Source organism: Manacus vitellinus, unplaced genomic scaffold (assembly GCF_001715985.3).
Source record: "Manacus vitellinus isolate BGI_N305 unplaced genomic scaffold, ASM171598v3 scaffold_20_pilon, whole genome shotgun sequence".
Lineage (NCBI taxonomy): Eukaryota > Metazoa > Chordata > Aves > Passeriformes > Pipridae > Manacus > Manacus vitellinus.
The window spans coordinates 10,907,572-10,934,048 of NW_021939471.1; the positions used below are offsets into that span (position 1 = coordinate 10,907,572).

General features: G+C 42.5%; 2 protein-coding genes across 2 annotated transcripts; one reads left to right on the forward strand and one right to left on the reverse strand.

The window, feature by feature from the left end:
- Positions 1–8,734: 8,734 nt before the first annotated feature.
- CUNH2orf80 (chromosome unknown C2orf80 homolog) lies at positions 8,735–15,902 on the reverse strand. Its single transcript, XM_018071684.1, has 10 exons — positions 15,685–15,902; positions 15,038–15,151; positions 14,272–14,353; positions 13,697–13,779; positions 13,462–13,549; positions 12,870–12,947; positions 10,877–10,964; positions 10,168–10,286; positions 9,370–9,494; positions 8,735–8,836 (listed from the first exon to the last, which is right to left on the reverse strand). Exons 2-9 carry the CDS (start codon positions 15,076–15,078, stop codon positions 9,408–9,410), a joined length of 666 nt encoding a protein of 221 aa, XP_017927173.1. The 5' UTR covers positions 15,079–15,151; positions 15,685–15,902; the 3' UTR covers positions 8,735–8,836; positions 9,370–9,407.
- Positions 15,903–17,008: 1,106 nt separating this feature from the next.
- Positions 17,009–25,861, forward strand: LOC103764269 (shugoshin 2-like). Its single transcript, XM_018071559.2, has 9 exons — positions 17,009–17,017; positions 17,181–17,324; positions 18,241–18,416; positions 18,700–18,762; positions 19,372–19,466; positions 20,256–20,524; positions 21,122–23,068; positions 24,297–24,423; positions 25,192–25,861. The coding sequence occupies exons 2-9, from the start codon at positions 17,183–17,185 to the stop codon at positions 25,391–25,393; spliced, it is 3,021 nt and encodes a 1,006-aa protein (XP_017927048.1). The 5' UTR covers positions 17,009–17,017; positions 17,181–17,182; the 3' UTR covers positions 25,394–25,861.
- The last annotated feature ends 616 nt before the right edge of the window (positions 25,862–26,477 follow it).

Here is a 26,477-nt window from a genome sequence, read left to right on the forward strand (position 1 = left end):
TTAATCCACCTGGGTCCTAATTTAAAGTAGTGGTGCTGTGAGTCCTTTCTGCTGCAGTGAGAGCAGAACTGCACTTGCTAGGGCAGGAAGCATGAGTCCAGCCAAGTTCACCACACTTCAACTCTACATGCAGGTAAGAAATAAACTCAGTGATGTATCTGGATTGCCACAGCAGTTGTGTGCCCTCAGTCTTCTTAGATGTTGATGCAGTAACCGGAAAAGGTTCTGGCTGAGGCAGGGGAGCTGTTTCTGATCATGTTTTTCTTGCACAGTGGTAAGTGGGCAGGGTTTTTTTTTTCTTTTCATTTACTAAGATGATAAACTGTTTCAAAACTGTCTCTGACTTATATCTAGCACAGCAAAGATTTGCTACAGAAAAATACTTTCTGCTTTTGCATCAAGGCCAATGCAGTTTTTGCAGGTGCTCAAGTGTAGTTGGATAGGCACAAGATTGTCTTCCAAGAACCCATCCAGCTTCTTCTTGAATCCTGTAGACTTTCACCTCCCAGGACCCTATGCCACAGATGAACTGAGCAATGCAGGAAGGGCTGTCGTTGATCTTAAACTCTGGAGCTAAAATATCTTTTTAGACAAATGGTGTCCATGGTCTGAGAAGTCTGGTTATTTACATCTGTTCCAACTGTTCTCAACCAGTATGCTGTTATGACAGCTGCTTTTACATGCAGATTGACTGCTTTTGCACCCCAGAAAAACTCGAGCACAGGAGTAGTCTGAAAATAGCAGTGTTTGTGTAGAGAAACATAGCCTGCATGCCAGCAACTGTAGTGCCTGCTACCAACAGTAAAGCAAGCTGCAGGAAGCTAGAAGACTTGTTAGTGAAAACTTGGATACTATCTGTGAATTCCACATGTTTCTCTCCTCTAGCACCATTGTTCTTAATGTCTGCTAGAGATTCTCTGAGCATTTGCAAACAAAAGCAAGAACAGCCCCTCAGTGGTCCTCGAAAACTAGGAAATGCCATTATTTCTGTCTCAGGTGGAGACATTTTGAGAGGTTTAGCCACCCCCAAAACCTAGGATGCAGCAGAGTCTAGAATCCAGACATCCTACCTATAGCCTTGATCTCTGAATAGTTATTTTTGTTCATTCTTGCCTTTGACCACAGGAATGCCAGCATGTAATCTGCACATCATTGCATAGCCATAGTTCTCAATTGCACTAATTGGTATTTTGTTGCAGTATGTAGGCATGTGTTAATTGCTGTCTGGGGAACTGGTCTGTTCTTTCTTTTATTCCTGCTGAAGACAAATGAAATATTTTGGTTCCCTGTTGTAAGCAAACAAGTAGATACTGCACCTGAATTGCTGTGTTCTTTTGCAAACCTGGGTTAGCATACTAACCTGAGGATGCTAACACACGTATTGCTTACCCTCTGCAGTTCCTATAAATGCACGATATTAGGAATTTGTGAGCAAGAGGAATCATCCTTTTTCACACCTCTGTCCTGAGAGCTGAGTTGGTCATGTTCCATTTCCCTCTGGCTAAAGCATGATGTTCTTATGTACACCAAACCTCTGCAGCAGCTGGACAGCCCACTTCACGCAGTAAAGGACAGGCGAGAGGGTAGAGATAGTGTCCCACGTACAAAAGAAAGGATGAGAAGGTCAAAGAATAGTTCTATTTTCCTCTCCAGTGTTGTCAGGGAAAGGCTGGAGAGGATCACTAACTGGCTATAACTGATGGGTCATGTGAGCTTGAAATAATGGCTAAATGAGGTCTCTGACATTAGCAAGCAGAGATGTGAGTTTTAAGCAGTCTACCTCACTGCTTTAAAAGTTGCTTGGTTCTATTCAAGGACTCCATTATCAGAATGTTTACTTGGCAAAACAAAATCAAAGCCTACCATTTAAAGCCCAGATGAAATGATTTAAAGTGAACATATACTAGATAAGATTGCAGATAGTCGTAGTAGTTCTGTGTTCTCTGCACTGCTTTTTCTTTCCAAAAGTCTCTAGAACCTTGCTGAAGAACAGTGGTATATTTGCCTAGAAGAGGTATGTTAAGATGTGAGATCCCTTACCTGTATTTTGTTATATTTTATTATGACTCTTATTCATAACTGCACAGGGTGCCTGCTGGCACAGGATTTGGTGATGAATAGTAGGCATATACATAATCACTTGAATGATAAATAAATCTGTGATAGACATTTTCAAGCACAAGATGTTGTCCTGTTTCTAATCCACACTGGTATGCTTATTTAATTCTTCTTGCCTGCAGAATAGCATGGCAATTGAGGGATTTGGCTCAATCTCCTATTGCAACAGATCAGTGCAGCTCTGAAGTTAGTAGAAGCAGGGTGATTGACATCAGCTAAATATCTAGTTCATGAAGTCACAGGTTCACTAAAACATGCTATATATAAAGGTAGTGTGATTTAAGGATCTAGAATAATTAACTTTTGAGGAATCATCTGGAATAAGACTAGAAAACTTTGCTAGATTGGTGGTAGCATTGGTGGAGCAGCTTGTTTGCATGAAGAATTTGATGTCAAATACAATGTTCACCTTGTTGTGAGTTCCTCTGCACACTTCTGTCCTTTTCTTCCTCAGTCAGTAATTTACTGGATATAACTATTAATGGGATTTATTTTCTGTTCCACAGTACATGATAATTTAAATAACTGTTAAAGGTCCAACTGCATATTGTTATCTCTGGTAAGTATAAAGCTGGAATCTATTGCTAAGTCAAAATTTGTAAAACTAGAGAAAACTTAGATGAAAGAATCAGACCTTTCCCAACACCTCCTCCACGGTTAGCAATATACAGTTAGACCTTTAACAGTTATCTAACTTATCATGTGCCATGGAACAGCTGGCTAACTGTGAATATTTTTTAAAAGTATCCCCCCTCTCCCCTTAGAATGTGAAAGAAATAGTATTTCCCTTGGGACTGTAAAACTTGAATTTGTTTGTAGTACTGAAGAAAGATTTGTTTGAACCAGAATTTTGGAATGCATTCACTATTTACTTAGTATGTGAGCAATAACTGAGTGCAAGTCAGCCGGCCTCTGCAAAGAGAGTTTTTGGCATTTACTGCACTGCAATCAAGGGTACCTCTGTATTCCCTAGGTTTCAGTAAATACTGTCTGCCCTGAAGTTATGCATTTCATACAACACCCAAGAGCCACCTAAGACACTGAAGGAGGAGATCTCAAGGAGATGGACATAGCCTGGGACAAATATCAGTGAGCTGATTTAACATGTTCTGGTGTCACTGAATCATAAGATAGTGTGCACATAAGCAAGTTGCATACATCAGCCCACAGCAAAAGTTTACATCAGCTGGCCCTGCTGGCCCTTCCCTAGGTGATGTGAAGATATTCTCTACCTAGGAATAGTGACACAACCTTTTTTTGCATCTTCAAGTTATGAAAAGGCCCTGGAAATAGCAATGATTAAACAGACTATTTCCTTTGTGTCCAATGAAACTTTGCATTGCCTTACTGAACTTTTCCCGACTCTTGAGTTGCTTGAAGAGACTGTAACTGTATTCTTAAAGGATAAACTATACCCAGTTTCTTAAACTGTGATCCTCTGCCAAGCAGAACTCACTTGTAGCATTACATGGCAAGACCCGATGGAGTTGCAGAGACTGAACCACTTCTGGAAGTCAGAATTGCCTCCCTTTTCAAAAAGTACTGATGTCCTGAGTAACTGAGGCTCTTGTAAATTATCCAGCTGCCTTTTTTCACCTGGATGGAATTGCTTTCTTTCACAGAGGGCTGCAGGTCAAGGTGGTCACTACTACATTCATAGCAGTGGCCCCAGAAGCTCTTCTCTTCATAAAGAAAATGATCTGCAATATAAACATTTGCAAAGACATCCTGGTGTCTGTGTCAGAGCAGGGTACTGACATACTGGGGTTTCCACTTATCTCTCCCATTTCTGATGGTTTGCTGAGATGAAAGTTGAGAGCTGTGTGCAGACACAGACATTGTGGTTGCTTTTGTACGCCATAGTCCTAATGCAGTATCTGCAAAGAGTAACACAGAGGAGACTATTCTAACCTTGGAGAGATCTCATGTTTTGTCTTTTTTGTAGTTATGGCATTTATTACATTGACTATGGGAGACTTATTTTTTCTGGGGTTTGGGCTGCATTTGCTGATGCTGTGTGCAAGTGAATTATCGTGTAACTATGGGGTAGACTACACTTTCAACTGCTATCAGCTGTTGCATGTGGTGCACCTGACCCAATGTGGGATAGGTACAAGCATATATATAAGTGTGTAAGAATGGTTCTTTACAGAACCTCCTTTGCCTGAAAGCTATTGGACTCACCAGACCTGAGCAGTTTCTGGTGTGGGTCTGTTCCTATCCTTCTCCACCCTCTGTTGGTTACCTCTTGCCTAAGTTTGTCCCAATCTTTGCTTTTTTGAGAGCAGGTGAATTTTGCTTCAGTTTCAATACTTTGTCACATGCCTTATCCTGGAGACAGGAAAAGTTTCATTCTCATGTGGTGTTGTTACCTTTTGCCTACTAATCCCTTGTACTGTGTACAGATTTAACATAGGCATGTTAGGAGGAAATAGCAATTAAAACTTTCATCCTTTTCCTGGTGTGTGATTAACTGCTGCATTAATCCTGAAGACTATAAATATTGAAATAAAATGGTTCTTACTAGATGTTTGTCACTTATCTGAATTACTGGCTAACATTGTAAATCAGTTTGGGTCAGTTGGTTCAGTTTTTTCTCTTCGAAAGCCTGTCTAAAAATTCAAAGGGAGGAAATGGCGTTAAACTCAAGTTGCCCTCTATCTGGAACTCAGAAGAATTGTTGTTTAAGGCTGAAGCAGAGTGCTTTAATACTAAAGGACAGCTAGTAAGTTACAGAAAACTGTATTTCTCTGTTTTGGAACTTTTCATCTGTTTTCTTCTTGTTTGGTGAGGGCTGGAACAAACCTTAACTTGTTCTCTTCTGATTATCATTTTCTTGCACCTAAATCTTAGACTCTTAAAAAACAAACTGCTTCATGTAATATGCAAAGCTGGTTATACAAATGTCTTATATCAGCAGTAGGTGAGGCTTCAGATCAAAACTACTGCACTCCAAAACCAGATTTACAATCTTATGTATTTGGGGGAACTCACTCAAGCATATGAAGAACTTGTCAACATAATTCATCAGGAACTTGGCATGCAGCTAAACACCTTTGTAGATCAAATTTATTTAAAGAGCTCTGTTTTCAACTACATGGTCTCCACCTCCAGTGGAACAAATGAGTGTTTGTGGCTGCAAGGAGGGAGGGCAGGGTAAAGTTTGGGAGACTTAGTGGAGTGCAGCTCCATTTACACGATTTCAGGCCAAAGAAATGGGCTTTCAGTGCTGAGCAAGAAAGGAAAGAGAAAGAGAAGGGTGTATTCTGGGGAAATGGATGGGGGGGATATCAAACCTCCACCTTCACAGCCTTCCATCACAAACCACTTAACTGATATTGTTTTTAACTGTATCCATATTAAATGACAGGAGCTAATGTGCACTCACCATTTCCAAACAGGTTAGATACCCTCCTGTCCTGTTTAGTATATTCAACCCTGTTCTCCCAGACTTTCTGTGTTACCTCAGACCACATGCCTTCATTCTGCTGGATTTCCTTGTCATGATGTTTGGTTGACTGTTGTATTTGACTTTATATATTGCTGGTACTACTGTAAGTACACTGTTCAGGGCTTGATATTTGTCTGCTGGCAAATCCCCATGAAAGGCCATGAAATCTAGCCCTTGATGCCTTTGGGAACCACATCATACACTTTCTTCACTTAAATGGACTATGTGTTTAGCACTGCAGTGGAAATACCTGTGTGCAAGTACCTGGCAGATCACTTCCACAACAGCAGGTGACCTGGTGACAGTGCAGGATTTGGCACTTGGTGTTCCCTCTGACTCTGCTTTGCTGCAAACAAACTCTCTTTTGGAGCCAGTCTGAGCTAGTTTCTTTTTTAAGCACCTCTAACCATTCTTAAATCTTTCAACCATGACTCCCCTCGTGAGGCCAGCATCTTTTACAGTGTTTTACAGGGATGGAATATATCTGATTTTCTCGTAGATTTCACTCTTTTATTTGCTGTTGCTACCTCTTAAAGATAAACAGTCCTGTGCACTTGACTTTCCAACCTGACAAACTAATGCTTTTAAAAAGAGATTGGTTATATTTTTGTCCTACAGCTAAACCAATCTGTTGGAAAAAACAGATATTTTACCATTCCGTAGTGGATGCTAGATGTTTCCACATGACATTTTGGCTAGGAAAAAGCTCTTCACCATAATGAGTGAGAATTTTCAGGACTAGCTAGAGAATCAGTAGTGACGTGTCTGAAGTCAGGATTACTGTAGCAGAAATGAGGGGGAAATTTGGGCTTGCTTGCATGGGCAGTGCTCTAGTAAGTCTGGAGTCTAAAGACTCTGACTCACTAATTCGTGTGGAGCAGTTGAAGAAGTTAGCATCTCTGGTCTGGCAGACAGTATGTCTGTGCCTCAGTTGCTGTGCTGTTCACAGTCAAGAGTGTTAGAGTGAAACCATCTGATTTCGGTGTCATAAACTGGGCTATGAATTGCAACACCAAGCTGCCACCATGAGTACTGCTGCTGAAGTTGACCTCTGGGGTACAATAGGCAGCTCTTAAATTGCCAAAGGAAAAGTGGATAATGCCCTGTTGAGTTCCCCACTTGCCTCAGTACTGTGATTTCAGGTATTTCGAAAGAGCAGACCAGGAATGGCCTCTTACTTTTCTCACTGTGGACAGTATTGCAGTGCAATGGTAGGCACTAAATATATGCATGTGACAACTGGTGCTAACTGTGCACATATGATCAGAAGTCTCTTCTGGTCCTGTAGAACAAATTCATGACTCTGCATTGCATCTGAGCTTTGAACTATGTCCATCGCTTTCTGCGTAGCTGAGAAAAGAGTTTGAAGTTGTCCTGACTAATTGGTCGGTTGCAGCAAGACCTTGATTATTCAGGAGACAATATAGCTCAGGAAAGGAGGAATTTTCAGTCAAGGTGGCAGAAGGCTATCATTCATCAATCCCACAGTGCCCACATCTACAAGCACCTTTCAGCTCCCTAATTCTGGCTGTCTGAACATGTGAGCAGCAAACCATCTGATCCTCTGGGCTTGAGTTCTGTGTGCAGACAATCAGATACCAGCCAGCCAACAGAAGAGGGAGTAGCGAAGGGGCAGGGACTTGCACTCTGAAAATAAAACACTGTTTTTCTGCTTATTAGCATAGTAAGATTTCTGCTGCTTATTCCTCTTAACTCCACCAGTCTCACCTATAAAACCAGGAAGTATTATTCAAAGAAAAGTGAAGGCCATGGCAGTACTCCATAGCAAAGACAGCACTGGAATAACAAGGCTAATCACCTATTTGTTAAAGTCTTACTGTTTATTTTATTACAGGTCAGTGAACAAAAAACAGTCATGAGATGTTAATCTCTCTGTCTAGCTGTTTAATCTGAACCACCCCCTTACCATTGTTCTCTCATGTGCTCAGCAGCAATATCCCCTCCTCCCCTCTTGTAGTGACCTCATTTCAAAGGACAATTTCTCTCTGTTTTGGCTTTCCAGGGGTCAGACTGGTGCTGTTTGAATTGGGAGGAAATTTGCTCAGGTCCTGTCACTGGCCTACTGTTCTATGGAATTTGTTTGCAAGAACAGAAGCCTCTGCTCAGAAGCTGATGGATGCTCTGAGCTCCAGGAAAAAGCAAGTGCTGAATATGACAGGATAGACCTATCTCAGCAGTGAACACAGACAATAGAGGAGAGGTAGGAACTACTAAATAGGATTGGATAGTGTGTTCCAGCAGTCTCCCTTCCTGCAGAGTGAACTAACCAGGCCAAAACAGCTGATGCTGCAGAAATTCTTAAAGAGTTCCTGTGTAATATAGAAGGTGATGTTTCTGTTTACCTCAGGTCCCCCCTGGCCCTCTCACCTGACTCCTTAAGGCCTAGAATTGGGGCTTACATGGCTTGAAAGGAAAGTATGGGGATGCATGGTACGGCTAAGAAGCCCCATCTATATCAACACAAAGAGTCACTGGTTAATCTGTAATTTCTAAATGTAGCCCTGTAGTCAGGGCTTTCCCCAGAGACAAACCAGAATTGAAAGGACAGGTGATTTTAACAGGAAATTTGTGATATATTAAAAAAACAAAACACTGTGAACCCGGTAAGCTGAAAGCAAGCTTTGAGTCCATGAGGACATCTAAAAGACCCTTTAATCCCTGATTAAGTTTAACCATTCCCAGGCTTTCTTGTGTAGTGCTGTCTTTTGGCATCTCCATAAATAGGCTCAGTGACTCAGAGCCAGCAGAAAGGAGAAAAGGAGAAAAATGTTTTTGCTTCACAAATGTTTATTGGTTTTTCCTTTAGCAGATACTTTGTGTTAGAGTACAGGACCATCTCCAAGAGATGGGTTAATGCAGCTGTACAATATGTGACCCTACTTTGGATAACTGTCTATCCCCTGGCTACAAGTATCTGGGAATCTTCATTTTTATATGTAAAGAGCCCTAATGAAGTCTCTCTACCCTGCAATTAATGTTAAACACACCTCTCAGCAGCAAATACTTCAATCCCACTGAGCCCTGAAATTTCTATGGAATTAGGTAGAAGGAGTCTAATACAAACACTCCATATTGTGTGCTCAAGCTTCGTGACAGAGGAAGAGAGGGATGTGGAAGGAGAACCACATCCAGCTTATATTCCAAGGTAGAGTCAGTACAAGGATGAAAGTTGACAGCCCATCTAGGAAATGAGGAGTGTTCTTCGGCAACACAGCATGGACATAACAGAGGCAAATCATCAGAGACCTACAAATGGGGATTGGAAGACAGACTTCAGTGCCACACTGGCACTGCAGGGAGAGGCTTTTTCTTTAGCTGATCCCTTTGCTGAAATAAGAAAGCAGGATGGTTAGAGGGGAGAGCTGAAGAAATTGTGATCATCCTGAGAGGCACAACCCACACGTCACGTGCAGGGACGCTCATTCCTGCCCAACACTGGATCATGTGTGGGAGTCGCAAAGCACTGTGGAAAAGGGGAAGTATGTATTCCCTGGCCCTGAAGTGCTGCATCCTCTCTTTGCCTCTGTAAAAGTAGCATGGTGCTTTGAGAATCAGTAGGGATGCACTGGGAAAATGTAAGCTCCCAACACACTGGCAGGGGAGCAGGAGAGAATTGGCTAAGGGAAAAGGAGTGAATGTCTTGGATGTAAGATATGATGGGTGGGAAGGAAGGAAGGAATGACTGCTAAGATTTAAAAACAAACAAACAAACCAATCAACCAAAACAAAAGTTGCAAATGTATTACCAAAGCTAAGATAGAAGACATCAGTTAGCTCACCTACAACTAAGTGAGGTAGGTGAAGTCTAGGTTTTTTGTTATGTCTTTGCTTCCTTTGTATTCCTCACTTTTGAATCTGTTCCAGGCTTCCTTGGAGAGATTCCTTGTTTTGCTTCTGTAGCTCCCTGCAGGATGCAAATGTTAATAAGCGCAAGCACAGCAGGCAGGGCTGAATCCATTGGGAGAGATGGGGACTGCATGGCAGATCAGCTTCCCTCCTGCTGTGTGACATGTGATGCATGTTGAACTCAGGGCTGTGGGGGAGCACCCTTACTCTAGTTCATCAAATCCAGCCCTGCTGCTGGAATGTTTTCTTAGCTCTGCTGCTCAGTGGAGCTGCGGCAAACAACAGGCTTTAGCAAATCAAGGTCAGATAGAAAGGCAGAACCTAAGTCATGAACATGCTGGGCTAATCTGACATTACTGAGTTCTTTATGGAGTTAGGTTTTTGTTAATTTTTATAGCAATAGGTTTGGTTTTTTTAAACCTAAATGTGAATATGTTTTTCAGGGATATTAGCCAGGAGAGTGCTTTCCATGTATATATTGAATATTACTGGAGTTGACTTTCCAGCTCACAAGTGACACCTCCTGTTAATAGCTTGCAGTCCAATTTAGAATTGACATTATTTTATAGACTAGTGCTGCTATGAAACATCTCATGCTAAAGAGAACTGAAAAGGGCAGACTCTTTTGTGGGCTTTGTGGGCTACAAGTGGCCTGAAGTGCCACTCTGTGACATCCAGTGATAGTGTTGCAAACACAATTTTACTGGCTTGTGTGAATTCTTCAGACCTACTTTGTGAATGTGTTGCTTTCCTCTGGTCAGTGGGTCTAGTTGCTTGTGGTCCTTTTTAGCTCTCCTTGCTGAACAAGGTCCTTGCTTTTGATGTGCTGTTGCTGTCTGGTACTTGATGCCTTGGGAGAGAGAAAGAGCCTCGTATCATCTTGGGCTTACAGAATGCCACCAGGCTGGTTTACAGACCTACTGCATGGGCTCACTTGCAGTCATCTCATGATTGGAGGTAAGGGGTTCCAGCTTCAAATTCTCTAATGCTCCTGCAGTTATTCTCATTTGTGCTGCACTTGGAGAAGAAACAGGCAAGTTGTAGGAGGCTCTTGCTGGCCAGTAGCATAACTGACCTTTGCAAAAGTTCTAGTATTAGTCCAAGCTTAAGAACAAACAAGTGATGGACAGACATGAAGGCTGATTCTACTAGAAACATGTAATCATATTTTTTACCTTAACCTAAGCAAAATGCACCTTTTGCAATTGTCATGAACCTCAGGAGCCTGAGCTAGATGCCATTTCTAGGCTACAATGAGAAAACACCTGTACCTCCCCCCATGCCCAACAACAGAAGACGCACAGACCGAGGTTTTCACTGTCCTTTCCATGTGCAGCTGTTGGAGCTCAGCAGGCTGTAACTTGGTGGCTCTGCTGGGCCTGGTGCTGCTCTGTGTTCCCCTGCCCTGGCCTTGTAGGAGTTGAGGTGAAATGTACTCACTTTGCTTCCAGGCATACTCTGCAGCTTCAGGGGCAGTCAGCATGGCAGATGGATGCAGGGAGAACCTGAAAGGTTGAATCCAATGGTCCTGAAAAGACAACAATTCATAAATAAGTGTACCTGCAGAAACTATGTGCTAAGACAATGGACATACTCTTCTGGTCAGCAGAAACTAAGGTAACTGCTTCAGCAGTCCTGATGGATAAATGAGCACCATTTATAACCTCCATCCTAAATGTCACTAGGATGTGGCTTAGGCTCCCTAAGTACCTATATATCTTGGTAAGGCTAGTGCTTGATTTCCAAGGAGATTCAAGCCAAAGCTTCAAAAGTGATGAGGGGTAACAGGAATCTCCACCATTTTACTTCAGTGGGAAATACCCACAGAAACTGAATTTTCAGATGGGCTGTATTCCATCTCTTTGAGTTCAGGACTCTTAAGGAAGCATAAGTTGAGCTCCAAGAGTTACTGTTAGTTTAAAACAGTAGGTTTAACCTCTTAAATGAATCAAGGCTTTGTAAAATAAAGTATCCTTATCTTCCCAGCTCAGCAAAGCATTTTTGTTCCTTTCTCATAGGTTGGGAATGATCTTAAGCCCATGAATAAAATGAAGCAGTGGTGTTGGCTGAAACAGAAACTGGAAATCCTGATAACAATGGCTTATCTTCCTCTTTAGAAAATTTTTTAACTTTGCTACCTTGTGACCATTAAGGAAGTGTCTCTGAGTCCATGAGGGACAGGATCTAGGCAAGTGCACAGTAACATGAGATGTCTTTGTCTCTGCTTGCATAACATCAGAATACAAATCAAAGCTAAAAATACCACTAATAACCTCCCCTCCTCCCAAAGAAAAAAACCACCAAAACTCAAGCAAAAACTCAAACACCCCACCATGGGAAACAGCATGAGTAGCTGGAAACCTTTCAAGAAAATATCACTCCTCTACAGTGTATGGTGAGCTCTCAAAATAGAGATTTCTAAAAATATCCTGGGTTGGAAGTTCCTAGAGAAAAGTATTCCTGTCCATAAGAAGCAAGACAGTGAAAATATACATTGTAATATTCACAGCAAAAGGAGTGACAGCTGATCCACCCACTTGTCCCAGGAGCAGAGAATAAGATCCCTCCTTCTAAATAACATATTGTGAAATGCCCTTACATGGCATCTAGTGACATATCTAGTGCTTGACACGGAAGAACTAAACTAAGAGAGGTTACGGTCAAGGCTGTTCTGTTGCATGTAACTGTGAGCTGGTGTAGCTCTGCCCTTTCTGGACACCGGGTGGCAGTCTGTCATTAATATTACAGCTAAGCATGACTGAGGTAAAAAAAAAAAATAAAGTGCACTGTGAATTACATGTGAATCATCTGTTATAGTCTGACTGCAAGTCCACATCAACTTTTAATGGTTGCTTGGGAAACATCAATAAAGTCTGTGTTACTGAAAAGAAAATCTATATATTCCAGTACAAATGCTTTTTCATTATGGACCTGGGTCATACGGAATACTTTCCTGTGACTTGAGTCATAAATTAAAGATTATAATACCTTTCCTGTTTTTTAAAGGGCAATTATATGACTAAAGATACATTGCTAGAGAAAGTTGCTCTGAACACATGCCAGGCTGTATCTCAGAATTGCATAGCCTCTTCCCCTAATCCACACTAGTGGTAATAAGAGCACGCTGGCGGGAATGCTCCTCTGTAAAGCAATATCACAAAGGTGCAGGAGCTGTGTTACATCTTAGTGTGGATGTGAGTAACGGGGCTGCCCTTTTCTTGCCTCTCCCTGGCACACTGTAAGATAGAGAAGGAAGTGGTGAATAATTCAGCTTTTTGCTCTGTCCTAAGAGAGGGCTGGAGCTTGTTTGCTGTTACTAATGGGGCAAAAGGGGCAAATGACTTCAGTTTAAAATGTAGCTTTTTTTTTGAAAGGCACAGATATTATAGGATCACTTCCTTTACAGATGCTGAAAAAAACCCAAATCACTCACATTTGCAGACCTCTGCGAGTGTGTCGCTGAGGGCCTCATGCTGTAAATCTCAAAGATCTCTTCTACGGGAATGCTGTTCTGCAAGCAGTAAAAGGTAAAAAAACAGGTAAAAGAGAGATTCAGCTTTCAGCAGTAGTATTCTTTCAAGTAAATGAATTAAATCCAGCTTATAGCCCCTTCCTTTGATCTCTGAAACAGCTTTCACATGAACTTCTGGTATCGTTTCATACTGCTGGTACAAATCTATTGAGATCTGGTCCTGAAACTTGCTTGCCATTTTGCACTTGGGTGAAACAAGTTAAGTAACATATACACACCTACTGAAACTGACTGCTTTGTTTTCTAAGACTGCACAAAACTTAGTGGCTACTTGATACAAATGGAATGGAATTGTAATATTTGCACTGTCTGCATACTGTGCTTTTGATGAACAAAGGCATCTGGGGTACAAGGAGTTTTCTATTCTATTCTATTCTATTCTATTCTATTCTATTCTATTCTATTCTATTCTATTCTATTCTATTCTATTCTATTCTATTCTATTCTATATGCCATAGAATAAAAGATACTGCCATCTTTTTTGTGCTCTTACCATTAATATTCCAGCGTATGAAGATAATATCATAGCTTCTCTCTCAGTTCGGTTGGGATATGTGTATTTGTTGCGAGCTGCAAAGCTCCTGTATGGTGTTTTGAACAAGAAGATTATTATTCTGGTGTTATAAATGCAAAAAGTAGTCCTGGGGTCGATTCACTGCTGCTTTTACCTCATTTTCACACTGGTGTAACCCACCGCAACAGCAGGACCTCAGCTTTTCAATACTCACATTTTCTCTCTTGTCAGTGCAATCGGAGCATCCAAGTCACTAAGCCACAGTAAAGCAACACTGAGGGCTAAGTTGTAATGTACCTGGAAAGACAGAAGAATCTTATTTGTTTTGTTTGACTGGAATTGCTTGACTGAGGGAAGACAGAAAGACCAGGGTAATGCAGGGAAACCTGAGCTGTGCCCAATATTGCCTCAACTAACTGGGTACCTCACTTGTTGTAAGACACTTGATGAGGTTTCAGAGGTTTAAAATGCATCCAGGAAGACTTTCTGTTTTGTTATGCACCAACAGACTTGGCTTGTGAAGAATAATCTTTGGTTAGTTGACTTAACTTTATCAAATGTCTTCTGTGAATAGCTTTTTCTTGGTAAAAAAATCAACAAAATCTTGAATTGTCTTGGATACATTATACCCAGGTGCTATTCACAGCCAGTTTAGGTACTCATTTCAGTAATGGGCTGCTATTTATCATTGTAGGGATAGGTTATTTAGCTGTACCAAATAGCCATCCTTCAGAATTCTCAGGAGCCCCGCAGTTAAAGAGGATAGGAAGTAGGAATTCTGGTGATTACCATGTCATCTAGAAAGGTGGGTGGCCTTTGTCCTCTTGGATCAAATTCTTTTTCTCGTAGTCTGATGCCAACATAATCTCCCCTTAAAGCAAGGAAATAACTCTAAATTACAGCTGGTTCTAAGCAAACCAGTGCATAGGAAATGTAATAGAGGACTTTAAAGATACTGCAAGACCAAGGCTAAATTCACTATGATTTAGGGCTAGGAATCTGCTGCAGGATTTCTCACAGATAGTTCCCAAGTAGGAAAGCTGTTAGTTTTTTGCATCTCTGCTGATCTTAGCTTCCTTCAAACCACACTGCTGTCTTCTCCAAAGGCTCCAAAATAGGAAGAAGAAATATGAAACCATTATTTAAAGTCTGGGGACTCACAGAAGAATTTCACTGTACAGAGAATGAAAGAGATGCTTCACTGGTGCTTGTTCTTCTCATTCAAAGGAGGCCTGATTCTGCAATCTTTCCTCAGATGAAATACTACAGATCCAATGCCAGCATTCCTAGAGAAGATGGGCACAGGACTTGTGTGGAATAGAGGGGACACTGCTTACATCCCTGAGGAGTTGTCTGCTGGGCAATCCTGCATTGAAGAGCATGAGACACTGCGGCATGAACTAGGAGACCCCTTACAGACAGCAGCTGCCCTGGATGCACTGCAAGGAAAGACTGAGGTTTGAGAGTTGTCATCCACCTAGTCATACAACTCTTTGCAATGAAAACAAGCCAATCTCTAGTGCAGTGAAAGCAGTTGTGGGCAGTTATTACTTACAGAAGATTTTCAATCTTTTTCTTCAGGTGTTTTCTTTCCATATTCTAGTTGTCATTGTAGCATAAGCTCAGTGGGATCTAGGAGAGAACCAAGTGTCTCTACCAGTGAACAAATCTCAAAAACAGATAAAGAGACCCCCTACAAAAATCTAGCCAAAAGAATTTCCAAGGTAGGATTAAAATAGAAACTGACAAAAATTTAGTCAAGAAAGAAGACAACATGAACAGTACTGAGAGTGATGGTAAAGAGTTTGGTAATGGGAAATGGGCAGAATGAACCCATTTGGAATAAGCATCAATCTTGAGCATCAGCTTGCAAGCTGCCTGCATCCCCAACGTAGTGATGTATATCTCTCATATAATGCAAGCTATTGACCTGCTGCCGCTTACAGGTTTCTTAGCACAAGGTTTGCTCTCCCCACTGTGTGTCTGTTAACCAGATCTATGTGGTAGAAACAGGGAAGAGGACAGGCTGCAAGATGAACTAACAGCAAAGAGATAAGCCAGCACCTGGCCCACCAATATATTGTGACATGCACGTGGAGCACGTGCTCCACTCCTTTGCTCCATAATATACAAACTCTCTGTTGCTGAATATTGTCCCCCTATTCTACTTCTCATACATGTACACAAGAAATCATGCACTACCTGTGTCAACTTTTGCAATAGGCCTCAGGATCTGGGTTTGGAGCCTCTCTGACTTCAGGTATTTATGAGGAGGATTTCCCTCTTGATGTTGTTGTTCCTTTCATGCCTCTGTCTTCCTTTGTGTGCCAGGGAAATGAGGCTATGGCTTCATGCAGGACTGCTGCTTAGAAACAATGTTGCTTAGAAACAATGCTGCTGACCTGAGAGAAACTGAAAGAAAAAAACCCCAAACAACAAACCAAAACCATCACAAAGAAGAGGTTAAACCTGCACCTTCAGCTTGGGTCATCAGTTTCAAGCTAGATGATCCTAATGCACTTCTAGGCATTGAGTTACACTGCTGAGTGGCTAGTTGGAAACATAAAAGACTTGCTAACAAGGGAGGCAGAAACTATTCACCAGGTTTTCTAACAGATCTAATTCCTTGTAAAAGAAGATACCAGCTTCTACTGTTTCAGCATTTCACCAAATGGAATGGTGAAAGACTAGACCTGATACCTGCCAAGAGCCCATCTACAGTTCCATTTCCAGCGTTTATGGCATATAGCAAGGATGCTGCTACTTGTTCTTTCATCTATGTTATGTTTTTGCTTACAGTATTGAGAGAAATTCTAACAGTCAGAAAATGTGGGGACCAGCCAATAGCACACGGGTTAAAGGAACCCGTTTGGGGTCAATAGGTAGACACGTTTTCATCAGCCTTATTCTCTTGGCACCTCTGCTATAAATTGCATCTCCACTCTAAATCATTGTTTTTCAAATTATTTGGCTGCTTTTTCCTTATGTGTCATTTCCTTAAAATATTTAACGTCATCACACCAGCATATATAATGTCAGCTTCTTAAAGGCAAATTCAAGGGTGTCTGAAAAACAGTGCATTAACTTGGGCTGAAGTGAAAATTACATAAGAAAAAAAATCATTTTAATAGACAGTAAAACGTGACTGTCAGGTGAAAGCTGCAAGCCAAGCTCTCTGCACGAACCAACCCTCATTTTTGGGTGAGATTCGCCCTTCAGAACAACCCCCGGGCTTTTCTGAGGCATTCCAGGAGCGGTGTAGCTCCGTGGGGCCGGGGCAGGCGGCGGTAGCAGCGCCTCAAGGTTCGGGGCTTCCAGCCCGAAGGGCAGCGGCCGGGAAGGCGCGTTTCGGGGTCCGCCTTCGCCGTGAGGGCGAACAGAGCAGCCTCGGCCGGCCGAGGACGCCCCTCCCGCCGCCACCTCGCGGGGCGGGGCGAGGGGCGGGCTGCCCGCCGGCCCGCTCGCTTTCAAAAGTCGCTTGGCAGGCAGGGCTTCCTCTTCCTTCTTGCGCCCTCCCCTCCGGCCCCGTCCGCAGGTGAGCCGGGGATCTGTGCGGGGGGCGGCGGGGCTGTGCCCAGAGCTGCTCGGGCCATGAGGGGCCGCGGGGCCGCTGCTCGGGGGTAGTACGAGTCTTGGCCGCCAAGGACTTGCTGGCGGGGAATACGGGTGCTAACCCTGCTCGGTGTCACTCTCTGCAGCGATGGCGTCTTTGAAGGCCGCCGACACGTCCTTCTTCAGCCTGAGCGGCGTAAGAGAGAGGATGCGGGAGAAGAAAAAGGGTGCCTTGAAGACTGCGAAGTTGAATGCCTCGCTTGTATCCAAAATCAAAACGAAAATCATTAGTGAGTGTATTTTGCGTTGCAGCGCGTGCAGAGGCTGGCAGCTACATCAGCTTGGAACTGTGCCTTTGGCCGTGGCGGTGGGCGGCAGTCTTGGCAGCTTCTCTGCCCGAGGGGTTTCTAGTGAATTCAGTGACCTGCAAATGAGTGTTAAGTGTCACTCAAGGTGTCCAGGGGTGTCTGAAGTATCTGTGACTGGCAGGTTTAACACAGAACCTCTGGAACAGCAGCTTGGGGCGTCAAAGGCTGCTCAGCGGCATCTCAGATGACATCAGACATCTGTGTTTGGGAAACTGAGTCCTCAGGGTCCAAGTAGCAAATACAAGAGGTGTGGAAAGTATTTTAGTGTATATGGAATCCTGTGCAGAAGCTAGCCCAACTGTGACTTGTTTTTATGGGGGAAATAATGCAAAGATAGCACATGAGATAATTTGGACTACCTTGAAAAAATTAGATATTTCTATTACTCTTATTTAATTGTTTTGAGATTGGGAAACATGGCTCTAAATCTGCTCAAGGACAACTAGAGGAAAATAGGTTTTTCTCCCACTTTTTGGATAGAGATGAGGACTCAGGTGGCATATTCAAAGCCAGAAGCATATCTTTTCAAACTCAGCACTTGAACCATGCTATCATGCATTAAGAATTGAAGCAGTAGCTTGCTACCTGAGCATGACCAACTGAGGATGAAGAGGGTGTCTGAAGTGTTGCAGGTTATGGAAATTTTGTCCCTTCTCTTCTCTGGAGACTTCTGTTGCTGGAAGGAATTATACTGCTGGTTTTGTGTGTGGGCTGTTGAGCTGTAGAGATCCAAATCTAAGGAAAATTATTCTGGAAAGAGGAAGAAGTATGGTGAGGGAAGAGGCATGGATGAAACCTTGGATGCTGATTCTGTGTGATATCTCTCTATCTCTTACAGACAACTCTTCTACTATTAAAGTCTCCCTGAAGCACAACAATAAAGCATTGGCTCTGGCCCTCAATGCAGAGAAAGCCAATGCACAGCGGCTCACCCGGGAGAAGACCATGTTACAGAAGGAGGTGGAGCAGTGCCACTTCCAGAACGCTGTGCTGCGGCACAGGCTCTCCTTCCAGGTATGGCACTAGCAACGTGACTGGCATGGGGAGGTGTGGTAGGCAAGGCATGCAGCACTAGCATCTCAACCTTGGGAGGAGTGACCTGTTGCTGATTGTCCAAATTCTCAGCATATGAAAAAGGTCACCATTCATTTGCTTTTTTTTTTTTTTTTTTTTTTTTTTTTTTTTTTTGCAAGCTGTGTTCTCCCCAGTTCCTTGCTCTAGCTACCAATATCCTTGTTGGAACAGATGTTTTAATTTAATGTCTGTATGATTTCTCTCTCTTTTATTACCTCAACAGAATCATATCTTGAAAGAATTTGAAAATCTTCTGGCTGCAGTTAAGACGGCCCGGCTGTCTGAGGTAAACCATGGGAAACATGAGCACACTGCTCTGGGAAGGGGGCTTTGTTTGTCTCTGTCTTTTGCTTTGTGCTGCCTGCTCACTGCAGTGTTGGATGCTTAAGCTGTTTTTATTTGCTTGCTTGAATTATGCTGGCTGCATCCTTGTTTTTAGCTTGATGTTAAGGATTTCTGCAGTAATTTATTCTGTTGGAAGGGCTACAATTTTAAACTGCTTTCCTCTAGGTCGTTGGCTGTATTGGTCAGTAGGCTCTTCTGCTCTGACACGTTATGACTTCTTTTCAATTTATTTTTTAAAGTTTTGCCATGGCAACTTGGGATAGGGAATAGGACATTTTCCTGTCTCATGGGTGGATGGGGAAAATACTCCTGCTTCCTAGTCTCATATTATCTGAACTAGTTTAACTTCATCCTTAATCTTGTGGAGACAGAATCTAGTTATTTCATAATTTTTTATTTCAAAATTTATGCAATTTTAAATGGGAGTGGGTCACTGGCAGCATTTTACATTCTTTCCAGAGTGAAACTGAGCTTCTGCTGTTTCTGTGCATGAGGCTGCACTAAGGATTGTAACAACTTTAACTCATTCTTCTATTTCTCTTCTTTCCAGTTTCATACAAATTCTGCATCCTTGTCCAGCGGCCAGAAGAGCAGCATGACTGAAGATTGCTGGGCTGATGATATTGCAGATGGTCATCTTCTGAGGTGGGCCTTAAAATGATATCAGCAAGCTTGTCCTGAATTTCTAGATGCTAAACTTCTTGTGTTTTATGTGTGTGCCCAGTTGCCAGTTTTATGTGAGATATCTTCTCTGAACCTCCACTGCTTGATGTTTTCCTTTACTCTGTGTCTTTCTGCTGCCACTCCTTGTCTTGTTTGTCCTAATGCCAAGTCTGTGCAAAAGGTGGTCCTTCTGCCTTTTTTATTTGGGAGTGCATTACTTTTGGGTAGTTTTCCCCCTGTAGCTGGTGAGCACTGCAAGATTTCCTTGAATGAGTGAATGCCATAGCTGGCCACTTTGTTTGTTACATATATATGCTTAATAGTCACCTGCTTGTATGATGTAAACCTGTATTCTGGAAAAATGATCAGAGCAGGGTCTCTTAAAATGTATCTGAAGTTCTGTTTCTCCTCTGTTTAGTCTCCCTTCAGAGCACAGGGGAGTCCTTGGGGTTGCCCACACGCGTAACACCAGGCAGCTGCGTTGGTGTTCCACAGCAAGGTGAATGTGTGGTCACAACCTGTGTGCTGAAAGGCCTTTACTTCCTTGTTCCCTCAGTGTATTTTTCTCCTACTTCTGTGTCCACAGCAGTGTGATCTCCTTATGTGTTGTGCTTGCCCAAAAGTGGGAAATCTGTCCTGCTTGGGCAGTGTATGTTCTTCAGAAATATATTTTGTCAACTTTATGGAGGTGAAAGCTGTAGTTACTCTGCTGGATTCTGGGGCTGTCATATACATGGAACATGCTCCATTGCTGTTATTCCTTCTCACCAGGGCTACAGGGATACCAATGAGGGTGCCCATGTCCAAGCTGTGTGATGCAGGACAGCAAGGTGGCAGCTCCACAGCAGTACAAACATCCTCAGGAGAACTTCAGAGACCTGCTTCTAATGAGCCCCTGAAAATCGTGCCTGTTGCCTCCAAAGACACTTTGCCACCACAGCATGCTGAGGAACCTCAATCCCACCAGGAAGAGAATGGGAAGAAGTTCACTGAAACAAAGGAAATGCAGGAGGCTTTTCATGACTCTTGCATCTTTGGAGGTAAATTTGCACCTTTGCTGTTCTTCTGGTATGACTTTGTGTATCTGTGCTCAGAAATGCATGAGTGCAGTGCCAGAGTTCCAGTTAGCTCCTAACCATGACTCCAATAGCTGGTAGGAACTGCATGCTTCCCGGTGCTGTTATTGCTGTAGTTACTCGTATCCCAGAATGGGATGTGTTGCTGTGGATATTTGGCATGTTTGTAATAGTTCAAGATTGCAAATCAGGCTTTTTGAGCAATAAGCACTGAGCTTACATAAGATTTTCAGAAATGTCTGAAGGTGCAGAATCTGACTAGATGCACAACTTTTCCTTGTGGATTTGCCATATAAGTAATAACTCTTATATGGATCATGAGTGTTCCTAAGTATTATCGCAGATTACAGGATTTTGCTTTGGAATGTCTTTTTGTTCAGAGGGGGAGCCAGATGAGCAATTCTGTTACACAGAGAGTTTTGTCTGTAGGGACAAAATCATGTTTTTCTATGCTCTGGATTTGTGGCAGTGTGTGGGGCAAGGCTTTTCGTGGTATTGGGAAAGCTAGCACTTGCCTGCCGCATTTCTCCATCTTAGGAATGAATTTTGTCTTTCCAGCAGAGGCCTTGTGCACTACCGAACAAAATCCCAACAGTTTCCCAGCACTTGCCTGGGAAAGTCATCGTCTTTCGTATGAGGCTGATGAGATGGCAAAACATTTCCTTGATCGTCTCTCGCAAGGGCACGTTACTCAGAGGAGAAAGCGTTCCACCCTATTTGCTACCAGCACTCCATCTTCTGGTGTGGGTATCTTCCCGCGTGTCAGTTCCACTCAGGCTGCTTTGTGTAGTGTCACAAAGGACAGCAGCAGCTCCAGCAACAACAACACACAGCAACAGCTGAAATCACCCAGCTCCCTGGCTTCACCTACGCAAACCAATGTTATTTCTGATAGAAAATCTGTGGGTAAAGAGACTTTCTGTGATCAGCCACAGGCTAAAGAAACTGAGTGTGGTGTTGAAACGGACTCCACCTATAGCCAAGTCCCTGAGTTTGTTCCTATAAAGGTTAAAAGCAAAGGTAGTTGTAAAACTGGTGAGAAAATGACTGTTAAAAGAGCAAGCACAGGAAAAAAGAAAAGAAATGCAATTAAAAACAGTGCAAAAAGTAGTGCTGATATATCTCAAAGTGAAGAGTGTGCTCAAAATGCAAAGAAACTTCTTCAGCCCGAAGTTACAACATGCTCTACTGAGTCTGAAGTTTGTGAGGTGGGGCAAAAGGCCTATGTTGGGGCTTTTGACAACAAGAACAGAGACTGTAGTGTGGAGCACCATTCCCACTCTCCTGATAGAATCCGAGATCTTGAAAGTACATTTGTGGTGAATCCAGCACAGCTGCCCAGTCTTGAAGGTGGTGACTTAATGCAACAGGTTAAGAAGGGACCTATCTTTGAGATCCAAAATATGGAGAGTTTATTAAAAAGCCCAGTTCATACTTTTTCAAGTCATGAAATTCCCTCAGATGATTCCAGGCCACAAAATTCACTTTTCTTCAGGAAAGAGACCTCAAGTGCTTGTGCTTTGCAGGAGGACTCAAGTGTGAGCAGAAAGAGCATCAGACAGCAAACCAACAGAAAAACTAGAGTAATTAGGCAAAGAGTTGATTCTGATGAGGAGTATCTGCCAAAGAGTGTGAAGATACAAAATGCCAAAGATGAAGAACATCCTAAAAGAAGCCGGACTAGGAGGAAAACTGTCAGGTTAAGCAATTGTGATCAGAGAAACGAAGTTGATGTTTTTGGGCCCTGTACAGATGTTCAAGGTGTAGCTAAGGAGAGCACAAAGGATTTGCCTGGTAATGTTAAACGTAACAGGAAAACTTACATTGTCCACCCTTTGGATCTTGCAGGAAACTTGGGTTGCGTCCAGACAGAATTTGATGGGGGTGAAAATGTACCTCCCAGGTCAGTTCCTGGGATCAAACCTAGCAAAATCCCCAGAGCTGCTAAGAACTATCAAAAGAGCAATAAAAAACAGACAAGGGGCCTTCAAGAAGAAAGGCAAGCTAATGTTGACAACAACATGAGTGATTTGAAAAACAAAGCCTATTGCAAACCCAAGCCTCAGAGGAACAACTCTAGACCTCCAGAGTCTGATACCCTGGCCAGACAAAGTGATGGTGCCCATGTTCTCACTGGAAGTTCAACGGAACTTGCACCCAAGCAAACTGTCCCTACGGGGAAGTTTTCCTTCATTACAGATCTGCTGTCTGAGCCAGATGGCTTCCTGGAGGAGCAGATACCTGAGATATCACTTACAAATACTCTTATGGACCTTCCTAACAACCTTGAATCCTCCTCTATGACTAGTTGTGCAGCTTCGCTTGTCAGCTCCAGGCTTACTGAAGTACCAGTTTCCAAGAGCTTGAGTGCTGAGGGCAACAGAATGCCAGAAAAATCCCCTGTTTGGCTGAAAAGCTCCCTGATATTTAAGGAGAAGACTACAGAGGAAATACCTGGGGAAACAAATTCTCAGTCAAGTTCTCAGAGCTCATCTTCACAGGAACCTGGTAGGTGGTAGGCTGGGGAGGGTTCCTGTGTTTGGAGATGAGAGGAAAAGAATCCATGCAGCAAATGGTTATATTTTATTTCTTTTTCTTTTTTTCAGAGTTAAAGATCAGTCTCCAGTCTGATCATTTATGCTTCCACTGGTGCTGGCCAGTCATTTCTGTGGCTGCATTTGCTTCTAGTTTATCAGCATTCCTATGAGAATTGCTGGCCATTTTTTCCACTTGTGGATATTGGGAAGGACTAGCAGCATGTGCTGCAAGTCTTGTTTTACCACTGTTGTTATCTGCAGAGCATGTGTATTAATTTAGAAAATCAACTACTCAAGCAGTTGAAAAGTCTAATTTGATGCTGACCCTGCTTACTGGAGTCAGCATTATTGGGCACAGAATATGGAGAAGATGGCAAATTTTTGGTCCAGAGTGGTTAGTGCTGCAAGGTTTCAGATTTCATACCTCTAGGTGAGATCTTCACTGGAAATTAATCAGGAGCTAACCTAATTTTTTTTTTTTAAGAATTTGGAGGGTGTATTCCTTGGCTGGTAATGCAGTAGTTAAGCTGATCCTTTTGAGGAGTTTGCTATTAGTCGATGCTCAGTAAAGAGAGTAATTTCATCGGGTTTTTCTTTCTTTAGCTGTTGACAAACAGGCCTGTTACAACTAGAGTGGGCTGTACTTTGTAGAGAGGGAGTATGTTTGTTCTCCTGCCCTCCTTTTTTCTCACTTCACTTTGAAAGCTGCAGTGAACATTGGCGTGGTCTTGTCTTGCTAGAAGTTGGTAAGTTGCTGGTAGGTTGTTTGTGTGCCATAAGCTTGCTCTCTCCTCCAGGCTGTAAACTCCTGGGCATTACAACTATCAAATATATTTTTTGTATCATTTTTCTACTACACCAGGGCCCATGATACTAGCAGTCTTCATCATCACGGCTAGGCTTCGCGAACGAAGATTTAGGAAGGCTCTATTGACATTTGTTACAATTAGTATTAGTAATCTGTATTTTTTCACTGAGGAACCTAATTTGATTTATGAGCTGACTTTTGAGGAGCAGGTCTGGTATTTTTGGATTAAAATGGTCTGCTGAGTTTAGAGGGAATGTGATTTGGATTCAGGTTTGTGTTCAGAGAAAGGTGGTAATGCAGTCCTTTCTATTTGGCAGCTGTTATTTTTTAGGATATCTGGAAATTATTTGGAATCACTTTGATCAACTCATGTGAATGTCTCCCTTTGCAGAGATCAGACCACTACAGGACTTGAACAATACCAGGATTCTGTCCTGCTCCATCTCAGAAGAGGTATCAGAGCGCTCATCCAGGCGGAGACGGAAACCAGCCTGCTATAAAGAACCAAAACTCAACAGGTTGGGCTTTAAACTATTCCTTCCAATGACTGCTCCCATGCTGCAACACTTGCTCTGCTCTCATGTGTTCACCCTCCAGGGCTGGATCCTCTGTTGCTTTAAGTTCCTCTTACTCTTTGTGTTCTGTGGTCCTTCTCTTCTACCACAGTGTGGTTATGCCAAAATTCTGCATCATCATGGGATGGATGCGTAGGCTTCTGGTAACAAGCTACCAAAGATGTTATTTCCCTTGTTGAAATGGGCATCTGTGGTACTCTGGTGCTAATGAGGCAGGAGCATGAGGATAAAGTACAGACTAGATAGAGATGGCTCAGCAAAAGCCTTGGTTTCATTTGCATTCTGTGATGGATAAAGTTTTACACACCTGAGTAGTGCTTTCCTCCTGAGAGCAGGCTGTATCTATATTCACTTTTTCTAGCAGATATGCGTTTCTAAACAAATAGCTGCATCTTTTCCCTAAGAAACTGTAGATTCAGTACATCCAATGGCTATTGGACAGAATCATTTAACTCCTAAAATAATGACTTTGTTGTTATGCTACAGGGTAGTACTATGCTTTTTCCCTGAAAAGTGTCACAGTTTGAACTTTCTTTGAATAGCTGGTTATATTGGGTCAGAAGGTACCCTGTAATGGACAAGGAAAAAACTGTACCACTCAATCATCTTATAGGAGAAGCACTGCAGTAAAATCAGAAACTTTGGGGACTAAAATCATACAAGTTTTCAAGGAATCCTTGATGACTCAATGTAACCCTTTTGGTTCTGCAGAAAACTGAGGCAGGGTGACCCATTTACAGACACTGCGTTCCTCCACTCTCCTCACTACAAAAGAAAAAAGAATCCTGTTAAAGCCAAGAGAATGACCCAGAAGATGAAAGAGGAAGAAGAATGGCTTCCTGAAGGACATCCCACTGCCAAGGTAGGCAAGTTTATAACAACAGGAACGAGTCAGGATGAAAATAACAGTTGAATAGGCAACCTCCAAGTTCTTAGAAGCTTCTCTGTCCAGCCGCAATTGAAGAGGCCAGAGCAAAGATGGAGGTTGCTGACCAGACAGCTGAACTATTCCAACCAGTGCAGCCAAAGGACTGATTCAATGAATTGAGCTTTGCACTGCGGATTTCTTCTGTTTTGAAATCTTTGGGACTCATGGGGCGGGGAAAGTGTTGAGTGGATGTCTGTTGTAATGACGGACACGGCCCTTACATTCTGTATGGTTAGCTGCTCACTGTCTTCTGCTTCCTTCCTGCGCTCTGCCTTAGTCCGCTATATAAAGCTTGCCACAGTGGAATATGAGCCCTGTACCCAACTGTCCTGCTTTAGCTAGGGTAGGGTTAATTTCTTAGTAGCTCTTACAGTTTTGTGTTTGGATTCGGAATGGTAATGCTGTTAACACACTGATGTTTTGGTTTTTTGCTGTATTTATTATAACTATATACCTAGAAGCATGGCCAATCTGGGTTCAGGAAGGGGGGCTTGACATTGGTCAGTGGATGGTGAGCAATTGCATTATGTAACACTTGTTTGTTTCCTTTTTATTATTTTTAGTTATTATTATTAATTACCATTATTATTGTATTCTTACTTTTATTTGCAATTATTAAACTTTATTATCTCAATATACAAGTTTTACCTCAGTTCTCTTCCCCATTTCACTGGTCTCTGGTACTCTGTAACTCTGGAAGCCAGGTAGGAACAATAAATAACAGGGAATTTGTTAGAGGTGCTGTTGTAGTAGGACCTGCCTGACTGTGTTGAACTACTGATGTCAGAAGCCAGGCAGGAACGTGGATCTCCAGCTGTTCCCAGTAATTGTTTTCATTGCCTCTAGGGGTCAGAAATGGGGCTTTTTCCAGCTCTATGTCTTAGGTGCTTGTACTAACAACAGAATTGTAGACTGCATTCATTCCTATTAAAGGTATAGTGACAGTTCCTAGCAGTTATAGAGCTGTGCTTCAAACACACTGTAATAGGGAAAGGTCCGAGATATACTGGAACGTGAAAAACTAGACACCGTTGCTAGCTCAACAAAAACCAATATTTATTACCAAAAG

Bases quoted from the DNA above. Each gene is read 5' to 3' on its own strand.
- LOC103764269 (XM_018071559.2), top strand. From the start codon at position 17,183: ATGGCGTCTTTGAAGGCCGCCGACACGTCCTTCTTCAGCCTGAGCGGC. The intron at 19,467-20,255 runs GTGGGCCTTAAA...CCTTCTCACCAG, and splicing joins GCAGATGGTCATCTTCTGAG to GGCTACAGGGATACCAATGA. The intron at 23,069-24,296 runs GTAGGTGGTAGG...CTCCCTTTGCAG, and splicing joins CTCATCTTCACAGGAACCTG to AGATCAGACCACTACAGGAC.
- CUNH2orf80 (XM_018071684.1), bottom strand. From the start codon at position 15,078: ATGGAAAGAAAACACCTGAAGAAAAAGATTGAAAATCTTCT. The intron at 14,354-15,037 runs GTAAGTAATAAC...CCTTGCTTTAAG, and splicing joins AAAAAGATTGAAAATCTTCT to GGGAGATTATGTTGGCATCA. The intron at 12,948-13,461 runs GTAAGAGCACAA...TACTGCTTGCAG, and splicing joins CATACGCTGGAATATTAATG to AACAGCATTCCCGTAGAAGA.